This window comes from Mustela lutreola, chromosome 4, assembly GCF_030435805.1.
Source record: "Mustela lutreola isolate mMusLut2 chromosome 4, mMusLut2.pri, whole genome shotgun sequence".
Classification (NCBI taxonomy): domain Eukaryota; kingdom Metazoa; phylum Chordata; class Mammalia; order Carnivora; family Mustelidae; genus Mustela; species Mustela lutreola.
The window spans coordinates 160,123,430-160,135,605 of record NC_081293.1 but is presented as its reverse complement, the minus strand read 5'-3'; the positions used below and the strand labels follow the sequence as shown (position 1 = coordinate 160,135,605).

The 12,176-nt window shown below is 34.8% G+C and overlaps 1 protein-coding gene across 2 annotated transcripts in view; it reads left to right on the top strand.

Annotated features, from left to right (window-relative positions):
- Nucleotides 1-11,053, top strand: part of DPY19L2 (dpy-19 like 2) — a 92,384-nt gene extending 81,331 nt beyond the window's left edge. For both annotated transcript variants that reach the window (XM_059171548.1, XM_059171547.1), the window contains one exon: nt 9,000-11,053. In XM_059171548.1, the coding sequence (XP_059027531.1) occupies nt 9,000-9,150 (151 nt within the window). In that variant the 3' untranslated portion in view covers nt 9,151-11,053. The remainder of the gene's footprint in view (nt 1-8,999) is intronic.
- Nucleotides 11,054-12,176: the final 1,123 nt, after the last annotated feature.

Sequence of the window (12,176 nt, the reverse complement as noted above, 5' to 3'; positions counted from 1 at the left end):
GGGGAGGTTATGTGCTATGGTGAGTGCTGTGAATTGTGTAAGACTGATGATTCACAGATACCTGTGTCCCTGAAACAAATAATACATTATATGTTAATTTTAAAAATACTGAAAAAAAATAATTTTTATTCTAAATTAATTCTATTAAAGTACTATCCTGGTATTTTATTTAAAATTGTTTCATGTAGGAAAATAAATATCATTTCAGTAGAATCTAATTTCAAGAAACTGTAGTGTATCTTAGCTTCCTGATTTTTTTTATTTTAACATCTTAAGCATTGCTTTCCTTCATAGTTTTTCAAATTTTTATCATAGTTTTTATTAGATGTATGAAATACATATTTGAGTTTACAGTAAGTAGTGTGAGACATTAACATTCTTTTACTACAACTGGATAACATTGAATTTATAAGAACTATAAGAAAAGTTTTTGATAACTCAAGAAGATATAGTAAGTGAAACATTACTAAGTATAATCTTTAACTTCTGAATTTTCAATTTCTAAAAATCACAAAATTCTAAAATGGTTAACGGATATCTTGAGACCTTCTTTTAGATTCCTTGACTTAAGAGGTCCCTAGTTGTATTAGGTCTAACATTAAGAATTTTCATTTCTCATATAGATAATTAGGCATTACCATAAAACATTTTGGAAAAGTGAAGTTCATAAGTTTTAGTAGCTAATTTTAATACCTAATATATCTAGGAAGAAATGACATCTTGTAAAAGAAGAAGCTGGAATATCATAATGTTGATGCATGTGCACATCACATTAATTTAAAATTTAATAAGACAACGTAGACTTCGAAGCAAGGCATATTACCACAAAAAGATGAACATTTTATAATGACGAAAGGATTAACTCATCAAAAATATATAACAGTTCTAAAATGTGTATATCTAAACAACTTCAGAGCTCTATTTTAATTAAAATTAAATTAAAAATGTATAGAATATAAAGAAAAATAAGCAAATTTTCAATAATAGTTGGAAATGTTAACTTCCCTTTCATTACTGAGAGAATTCAATAAAAAGAGTGTAAGGATTAAAAGATAGAAACATCAAACAGTATCAAATAATCTGACCTAATTACTTTTATAGACCAGTATAGGAAAATACATTCTGCAGAATACACATTCTTTTAAAGGGCACAAGGGAAAACATATGCTGGGCCATAAAAATGGCTTCAGTATGTTTAAAAGATTTGATATCAGAGAGAATAAAATTAAAAATTAATAATTAGAAATCTACTAAATATGGATATCTGGTAAATCCATACATGTTTGGAAATTAGGCCGTAAATTTATGGATAACTTATGGGTCAAAGAAAAAACTACAAAGGAAATTGAAAAATAATGTTTTTTTACTTGAATGCAAAAAGACATGTTTTCAACAATGTTGCTGATCTAACTGGATATCTGTAGAGAAGAAAAAGTGAGCCATGACCCATACTACAACATAAACGAAAAATTAACTTGACATGGATTATAGCTCTAAATGTAAAAGCTAAAATTAAAAGATTTCTTGGAGCACAGAACACTAACCATTAAAAAAAATCAAATAAAGTCCTGGTATTTTATTTAAAATACCATCAAAATTGAAATCTTTTCCTCAAAAGATATTAAGGAAAAAAAAGGGAATCCACAAACTGGAAGCAAATATTTATAAAGTAGGTATCTGATAAAAGGGATATATATTTTTTACATGAGATTTTACAAATTAATAATAAATTGACAATACAATTGAAAACAGACAAAAACTTGGACAGACATACTTCATGAAAGAAAATGTGATGACTAGTAAATACATCAAAAGATGTTCAATACTGTCAGCATTCAGTGATATGAAGATTAAAACCACAAAGAGATACTATTACATATACTCTAGAACAGATAAAATCTTAAAAACTAAAATACTAGATACTGGCAAGGATGTAGATTAACTAGAAATCTCTTAAATTGCTAATGTGAGTAAAAATGATACAACCACTTTGGAGAAGTATTTGGAGGCTTCTAACAAAAATTTAAGCATATATTTGCCTTATTACTCAGGAGTTCTACTCCTTGTGGAATTTTGGCTCAGTGGGTTAAACCGCTGCCTTCGGCTCAGGTCATGATCTCAGGGTCCTGGGATTGAGTTCCGCATCGGGCTCTCTGCTCAGCAGGGAGCCTGCTTCCGTTCCTCTCTTTCTGCCTACTTGTGATCTCTCTCTGTCAAATAAATAAATAAAATCTTTAAAAAAAAAAAGATGTTATAGCATCTTCATTCATAATATCTCAAAGCAGAAACAACCCAAAGATCAAAAGAAAAATGAATAAACAAATTATATATAGTATATTCATACAATGGAATGTTACTTAGCAATAAAAAGGAACAAAATACTGATGTGTGAAAAAAGGATGAACCACAAAAACATGCTGAATGAAAGAAACCAAACACAGAAGAGGACATACTATGTGATTCCATTCTATGAAGTTTAAAATATGCAAGGCTAATTGGGAACAGAAATCAGAATAGCGGTTGGCTGTGGTGATGGAGGAAAGATCCTCTAGAAAGGGATTCAAGAACTTTTTTCTTTTTCATAGAATAATGACAGTGTTCATTATCTTGATTGCTCTATTTTTTTATATGAGTGTACACACTTGTCAAAACTCATGGAATTGTACACTAAGATCTGTGCATTTTTCCTCCTGTAATTGTATCCTAATAAAAAGTTACTCTAAATATACAAGTAAATATTTATGCAAAGAAGTCTTCTAAAATTCTGGGATGTAGAAAGACATTCTTCAGCTATCACTAGTAGCCTTCTGAGACACCAGGAATAAGTTCTAAAGAAGGAATAGCAAATTTTCTCTCAAGGCAGTTCTTTTTACAAAATTGACTTGTTCTGCTTTTCTTTACAACTGTGTTCTATTAAGTATTACATATCCTTTACCTAAAAGCCTAATGCTATCTGACATTTAAAGGAAATAATGAACAGTGCTAATTTGATTTTATAGTATGGACAAACTGAATTTAGGAGTTATTGGTCTGTCGAATCCCAAAGGAATTGAACATAGGACCCATAAGAAATGAGTTTTTGAGGGAGTTCAGTTAGTATTGGCAAGAAGAGGTTGACCTATTGTTCCCAGAGATTATAGTTATTAGAACATAGGTACTCTTCACTTTGTCTGGTACTATATTAGCTGAAACTTGAGCATGTCAAAATTACATTTTGCTTTGCATGGTTTCCTGGAGCTCAGTGTCATCTTGAGACTGATGTGAATTGGAACCATGTCTTAAGAGTTTCTATGGCATGGGGTGCCTGGGTGGCTCAGTAAGCCTCTGCCTTTGGCTCAGGTCACAGTCTCGGGGTCCTGGGATCGAGCCCCGCATCAGGCTCCCTGCTTCCCTCTCTCTCTCTGCCTGCCTCTCTGCCTGCTTGTGATCTCTCTCCGTCAAGTAAATAAATAAAATCTTTTAAAAAAGAAAAGAGTTACTATGGCACAACTTAAAGCAAGGACATAGTTCCAGTGTGCATATAGTTCAATTAATAGGATGCATCCAAAATTAGGTTTAATGGTATTAAAAACAACTACTTGAAGTCTCTGGGAAGTGACACAAAAGCAGGGAGAAACTTGAGAAACATTTGCTCTTGAAAGACTTCTCTGAATTTGGGACCTTCTTGCCTGTGAATACTTCATAAACCACCCCATCCCTGCTTCTAGTATAGCAGAAAATCACAGCCTACTGGCTTGAGGGGACAGATGGTGACAGATGAGCTGTGAGTACCAAAGCAGCTGGATATTTGAAGGGGACGTTTTAGAAGCAACAGCAGTACAGAAAGACCAAAACCTAAAATCTGAAATATAAATTCTGCCTTAAACTTATTCTACACATGCTTGTGAGAATCCCCTGGGAACTTGGGAAATGGGTAGGTGGAAACTAGAGCAAGATGTCTGTCCTCTTTATTTATTTTATTTATTTTTATTTTTTAAAAATGTTTTATTTATATATTTTAGAGAGAATATGAGTAGTGATAGGGGTAGAAGAGGAAGGAGAGGGAGAGACTCTCAAGCAGACTCTGCACTGAGCACAGAGCCTGACATGGGGTTTGATCTCACAACCCAGAGACCATGAGCTAAGCAGAAACCAAGTGTTGGGGACTTAACCAACTGAGCCACCAGATGCCCCAAGATGTCTGTCCTTGAAAGAGAACTCCTGGTGAGACTTGCAAATTCCCTGTTGCTTTTGACCATGTACATTTCCCAAATTTCACACACCCTAGGAAGCAGAAAGCAGAGTCATTACTTAAGGTGTCAGGGCAGGGATGGCTAGGTGGCTCAGTCGGTCAAGCAACAGCCTTCGGCTTGGGTCACGATCCTGGGGTCCTGGGATCGATTTCTGTATCTGGCTCCCTGCTCACTCTGCTTCTCCTTCTGACCCTCCCCCATCTCATGATCTTTCTCATTCTCTCTCTCTCAAATACATAAATTAAAATCTTAAAAAAAAAAAGAAGGGCAGAAATAAAGGATAACAAAGTAACTACACATTCTGGGAGGACCCCCAAAAGTAAGGGAAATATGGGAAGATGGGTTTCCAAATATAACTCTGCTCAAATCCTTGGCTGATAAAAACACAAGAAAAACCCCAGGGCTAAAAGAAAGAAGTAGCTGGTCATCACATTACCTGATTTCAAGCTTTACTACAAAGCTGTGATCACCAAGACAGCATGGTACTGGCATAAAAATAGACACATAGACCAGTGAACAGAGTAGAGAGCCCAGATATGGACCTTCAACTCTATGGGTAAATAATCTTGGACAAAACAGGAAAAAATATAGAGCAGAAAAAAGACAGTCTCTTCAATAAATGGTGCTGGGAAAACTTGGCAGCTATATGTAGAAGAATGAAACTCGACCATTCTCTTACACCGTACACAAAGATAAACTCAAAATGGATAAAATACCTCAACGTGAGACAGGAATCCATCAGAATCCTAGAGAAGAACATAGGCTGTAACCTCTTCGATATCAGCCACAGCAACTTCTTTCAAGATATGTCTCCAAAGGCAAAGGAAACAAAAGCAAAAATGAACTTTTAGGACTTCATCAAGATCAAAAGCTTCTGCACAGCAAAGGAAACAGTCAACAAAACAAAGAGGCAACCCACGGAATGGGAGAAGATACTTGCAAATGACAGTACAGACAAAAGATTGATATCCAGGATCTATAAAGAACTCCTCAAACTCAACACACACAAAACAGATAATCATCTCAAAAAATGGGCAGAAGATATGAACAGACACTTCTCCAATGAAGACATGCAAATGGTTATCAGACACATGAAAAAATGTTCATCATCACTAGCCATCAGGGAGATTCAAATTAAAACCACATTGAAATACCATCTTACACCAGTTAGAATGGCCAAAATTAGCAAGACAGGAAACAACATGTGTTGGAGAGGATGTGGAGAAAGGGGAACCCTCTTACACTGTTGGTGGGAATGCAAGATAGTGCAGCCACTTGGGAGAACAGTGTGGAGATTCCTCAAGAAATTAAAAATAGAGCTTCCCTATGACCCTGCAATTGCACTACTGGATATTTACCCCAAAGATACAGATGTCGTGAAAAGAAGGGCCATCTGTACCCCAATGTTTATAGCAGCAATGGCCATGGTCTCCAAACTGTGGAAAGAACCAATGCCCTTCAGTGGACGAATGGGTAAGGAAGATGTGGTCCATATACACTATGGAGTATTATGCCTCCATCAGAAAGGATGAATACCCAACTTTTGTAGCAACATGGATGGAACTGGAAGAGATTATGCTGAGTGAAATAAGTCAAGCAGAGAGAGTCAATTATCGTATGGTTTCACTTATTTGTGGAGCATAACAAATAACATGGAGGAGATGGGGAGATGGAGAGGAGAAGGGAGTTGAGGGAAATTGGAAGGGGAGGTGAACCATGAGAGACTATGGACTCTGTAAAACAACCTGAGGGTTTTGAAGGGGCGGGGTGGGGGGAGAGTTGGGGGAATCAAGTGGTGGGTATTATAGAGGGCACGGATTGCATGGAGCACTGGGTGTGGTGCAAAAACAATGAATACTGTTACGCTGAAAAGAAATTAAAAAAAAGAAGAAGTAGCTGGAACCTAAAAAAAAACTGAGTGGAGATAGCTGCTACACAAAATAGGAGATCCAGACAAGTGAACTGCCTACCAGAACAGGAACAAGAAAGTAACAGTCATCAGAAGAACAAAACAGATTCCAGACTCACTGCCAGGTGTTTTCTCTAGCATTCAGTTTCCAACCCCAAATTACCAGACCTGTGAAAAAAAATTTTTTTTATATTTGGAATCCATTTTTTAAAAAATATTTTCCAATACTCCAGAAAAAAGTTAGTAGAAACTGATTCAAATAGGTTGAGATGTTGGACTGAGCAGGGAAAGACTGCAAAGCTGCTGTTATGATTATATTCAAGGAATTAAGGAAAACATGTTCAAAGAATTGAAGACATGATATCAGTAAGGGACAAGATACGATTCTTAATAGTGAACACCCTCCCCAGAAAAATGGAAACTCTAGAATTGAAAATTATAATAAATGAATGGCAGTTCTTTAAAAGTTCTCAAGAGATTTGATGTAACAACAGAAAAAAGATCAATGACTTGAAGGTAAGTAAAGAAAAAGTATAATCCAGGGGCGCCTGGGTGGCTCAGTGGGTTAAAGCCTCTGCCTTCGGCTCAGGTCATGATCTCAGGGTCCAAGGATCGAGCCCCGCATCGGGCTCTCTGCTCAGCAGGGAGCCTGCTTCCTCCTCTCTCTCTGCCTGCTTGTGATCTCTCTGTCAAATGAACAAATAAAATCTTAAAACAAATAAAATCTTAAAAAAAAAAAAAGAAAAGTATAATCCAAAGAACAAGAATCAAAAAGATTGAAGAAGAATAGCAAAAGCCATAGAGACCTGTGTGTTATTAAATAGTTCAACACGTGGGTTATGAAATACCAGAAAGAATGAAAGAAAAGAAAAATGGGAGGACAGTAATACCTGAAGAAATCTTGGCCAAAAATTTTTTGTTTGTTGAAAGCCATTAACTTAAAAATCCAATTAAGGTTAACAAATGCAGCTAGGATAAACCCAAGGAAATCCACATCATGGAATATCATAGTCAAACTGGTGAAAAATAAGGAGAAAAGAGAAAATCTTGAAAGAAGCAAGAGAAGAATGATATGATAAACATCTGGCTTCTTTTCATAAGTAGAAGTCAACTCATTGAAATGATAATTCAAAATTCAGAAATAAAGGATATACTAAAATGTGCTGGAAATGTTAAAAATGTGGATAAATATTAATCACTATATGTATATATATATATATATTTTCTTCTTTGAAAATCTTTTAAAACCTTATGACTAGTTAAAGCAAAGATAATACCATTATATTTTTGATTTTATAATGTAAGTCATATATAGATGACAGCAATAGCACAAGCAAGGGGAGTAAACAAAAATAAAATGTATAATTTTCTGGAAATAATCCAAGTTTAATGTTAAGTAACTGTGATACGTTGAAGATACCTGTTTCAATATCTAGAGCAAACACACACACACACACACACACAGGCAAAAAAATGCATAAACCAATGAATGAAATGGACGATAAAGTAAAACTTTTTGTTTGACATAAAAGAAAGGGAAACAGACATTTAAAAAATAGATGAAACAAATAGAAAACAAGGGGGGAAAGCCTAAATCAATATCAGTAATCACAAATATGAATTGGGACAACACACTCTAATCAAAGACAAAGTTTGGTAGACGGAATACAAAAGCAAAACTCAACTATGTGTCCCCTTGAAGACATGCATTTTAAATACAGATACATGTATTGATGGGAGGAAAAGGGATAGAATTGTTTTGTGAATAACATATGAAAGCTGCAGTGAATATAAATATCTGGAATATTCTAGAGAAGGCAAAACTATATTGCAGAAAGGAGATCAGTGTTTGCCTGGGCTAAGCTGGAGCTAGGGGACCCACTGCAGAGGGGTTCAAGGGAAATTATTTCAGTGCTGGGAATTTTCTATATTATGATTATGGAAGTGCTCATACACCTATACACAGTTGTCCATATTTATCAAACTTTACTTATAAATGAGTTCATTTTATTGTACATAAATATTTCCTCAATATAGCTGTTAAAAAATAATAGCCAGTTTAGCCTGATTTCTTCCCTTTACTGCCTGCCTCTCATGCAGGGTTATTCCCTAGTGAGAACTAGTATCCCAGTCAGTCCAATTATAAAGCCACCCAAAATAGGAAAAGGTAGAGAAGAACAAATCTGGCCAACAAGAGCTTTCCTTCGTTACCTGGGACGATATGTTTTCATGCTGATCTAAGTCAGATGAAACTCAAAAATGGGCAATTCATCAGGAATTAGATTAGCTTTCCTTTAAACTGTCTCCTACTACTCATGAGCCTTATGTTTGGATGGTGATACGACGTAGAAAATATATTTATTCATATTTCATTTTGAAAATAAATTTTTAAATATGTATTTCTGAATGTATATTGGACTTTCCTGTTAAGTTTAATAATATGCTTGTTATTTGGTTAAGTGGAACATGAAAATACAACATATTTAATTTCATTTTTATCCTTAAGTGTTGAACTTACATTTTATGAAATGATGCTTTATAATCTTTATTAAATAAATTAGTCTCAGGGCGCCTGGGTGGTTCAGTCAGTTAAGCATCTGCCTTCAGCTCAGTTCATGATCCCTGTGTCCTGGGATGGAGCCCTGTGTCAAGTTCCCTGCTAAGCTTCTCCCTTTCTTCCCCACTCATGCTCTCTCTCCATATCTCTCTGAAATGTCTCTCTCTCAAATAAATAAAATCTTTAAAAAAAAAAGAGTCTCCAAAGATCTTAGAGCTACTTTATAATTTATATATTTTCCTTGCATTATGACTACATTTTTAATATGGATATATATGTGCCTTTTTTTTTTTTTTTTTAGGCCTGGTTGCAGTATGCTGGAAATTTGGGATGTGGAAGACCCTTCCAATACAGCTAATCCTCCCTTATGTAGTGTCTTGCTCAAGGATGGGAGGCCTTACTTCACCACAGTATTTCAGAATAGTATGTACAGAGTATTAAAGGTTAACTGAGAACAAAACCCACCACACTGTGGTGAAAACAAGTGTGTAGAAAACACCCACTTTGCCTTATTTGCATTAATAAAAATCACAAACTTTAACAAGGGGTCCTTAAAAAGAGAAGATATTAAAAACGATCTCAGGTTATTTTGATTACCAAAAGGTAAATTATTTCATCGGTTTCCATTGAATGTCAGCCTTTTAAAGCTTGTTATTTAAATGATTAAATCATTTCATACTGCATAAACAAATGTCCATCCTAGAAGTTGTAAAGAAAAAAAGATCAATGACATTTAATAATTTAAAGGTAAATGTCAGTCCATTTGTACCCAACTAGATGCTTCAGATTTTCTCTAGTACCAGCATGCACCAGCTCAGACTCTTGAAACCACTTACAATATATTAATGCAGTTTCTGAAATGACACTTCCTTAAAATCCTGATACTAATCACAGCTTCTTTACCTCTGTGAGGAAATTTGTGTGTAACCATGTGTTTATTAAGGTTGTTTTTGCTTTTATTAACCCTCGGGAAAGATCTTTACTAGCTTTTAATAGTTTTTATTATTTCAAGTTAAATATTTTTAAAAACAACTTATTTAGTAATGTTTTAAATGTCTTGAAATGTATTTACCCAACCAAATAAGTATTTTCTATTGATTAGTTCCCAGCTGAGGTTCAACAGGTTATTAATCTGTCTTTATAATCCAGTGAATTTTCTTTTAACATTCAAGTAAAATAAAAACTGCTATGATACAAGACCAAATTTGGGGGTTAAAACATAAGCAGAAAAGAAAATCCAGCTAAGTTTATCATTTTTAAGGTTCTAGATCCTGAATGAAGCAAAGGCATTTTTCATCTCCACAGCCCTGAAATTCAGTGGACATAGTCTTTTTGATCACCATCTTTGTAATAACATATTTCTAAATCCTCATTTATTTTTGGTTTTGAATAAGGAAATTGATGTTTTATATATCTCCTCCTCCAATATGAAACCTGTGCAACAGTAATGCTTTGAGAGTGGAGAATAATTATCTTGAAGATACTGCCGAATGCAAAGATAAACACTAGAAAACAAAGATAAACACTCAAGCAGAGAACTGCTTGAGAGACAGTAAATATGCCACATCTGTAGTACTTTAATATCTGCTTTAAATTAGTCATCTTGGAGTTTTTGTAATTCCCTTATGTTCTTGGCCCTCTGCATTTGGACTAACAAAATTACTTAGTTCTATAGGTTAGTTCATGTATGGGAGGTAGGAGATTATATTTAAGAAAACTGATAAAATTATTTTTCAACTTTTGTAATTGTAAAATATTTTAATACAGGATACAAAACATCTAAGAAAGCATGCCCCATTTTATCAGTATTTTCAAATAACTTATTTGGGCCTAAGTATGGGGCAAAGAAGGAAAGGAGACTTAACATCTAATATTCATAAAAATAAAATACATTTTGGATGATATTTTCATAGGCAATATTTTAAAGAAGTTGGTAGAAGTTTTTAAAAGAAGAGCTGTATTAGCTAATAAAATATAAAAGTATACTTATGTGAATTGACATAGGATAACCAATAAAATTATTTTCAACTTTTATAGTCATAAAGTATTTTAAACACAGGATGCAAAGCAAGCTAAGAAAGCATGCCACATTTTACTTACTTCAGCATTTTCAAATAATCTGTTTTGGTGTGTGGGGCAACAAAGAAAAAATATAAAACCTAATATTCATAAAATTAACACAGTTTTGATGGTGTTGTCATAAAAGCTATTTTTTTAAAAGTTGTAACTCAACAACAGAAAGGGAAGAATAGTATTAACTAGTTAAATGTCCCATACAGATAAAATGTACTACTATGGATTGTGTTACTTTCATGTACTATGTATATTTGAAAATTAAAAAAGCACTTGAAGATCCTCTGTGTGTTTTCTATCTTTTCTCATCCTTTACTAAGCATACATTTTGACATTGAAATAATTCCAATATGAAGGTAGAAATCACAGGTCCCTGAATTTATCAACAGTGTTTACACAGACAGTGATCTTTCTTAGCTGTTTAAAAACAACTCTGCATCATCTCACACAGAAGTCAGTGTACTGTGATGGAAATAGTGTGAGCTTTGTAACTAGATGAGTCTAATTTTAAATCCTGGCACTTATGTTTACCAGGTGGATCACCTACCATCCATTTGAACAATATCTATTGAGTGCTTACTATATGCCAGGCACTGTGCTAATTCAGCTCGGTCATGTTATAGGACTGAGCTTCAGTCTCTTCACCTGGAAATTAGAACTCACATTACCTATTTGACAGTGTCCTGATGAGGATTAGTAAGGTGGTGTGTTAAAGCGCTTGGCACATGTAGGTAAGTCACTCAACAAATGTTCGTTCCATACAGTCGTTCTCCCTGCATTCTAAATAACCAGCTTAGTAGTATCAAGTTATATAGTAGGTTATTTCATCTCGGAATTTCAAACAGTTCTACCTTTATTCTGTGTCAATAAATAGGAATACTGGGCTACAGCTTGCTTTTGTACGAATAAGGCTATTGGCTTCTTTCCTGTACATATTGTTTATTTTTTTGAAATGTGAAGACTGCGTGAACACTGCAGGTTGGGTGATGATAGATTTTCCTCAGAGCAGGGCAGTGTCTTCCTTCGTTTCCTATGCTTTTATTTATGTGCACCTATTTGAAACTGGCTAGAAGTGAGTTGCACACAAGCTACAACAACCCCCCCCCCACACTTTCTGCTTGTCAGAATCTGATGTACAGCTTCAGTGAACAATATGTGTCTTCTACTCTTCTGCTGCTAATACACACCACATCAAAAAACAGAGTACTTTTCATGTAAATTTTAACTTTTAAAAAAAATTGCATTTGAGAGAGAGAGAGAAGAGGAGTGGGGGGAGGGAGAGGGAGAAGCAGACTCCCAACTAGGCAGACAGCCCGACACGGGGCTTGACCCAAGGACTCTGAGATCATGACCTGAGCTGAAGGCAGACATTTAATAGACTGAGCCACCCAGGCACCTCTCATGT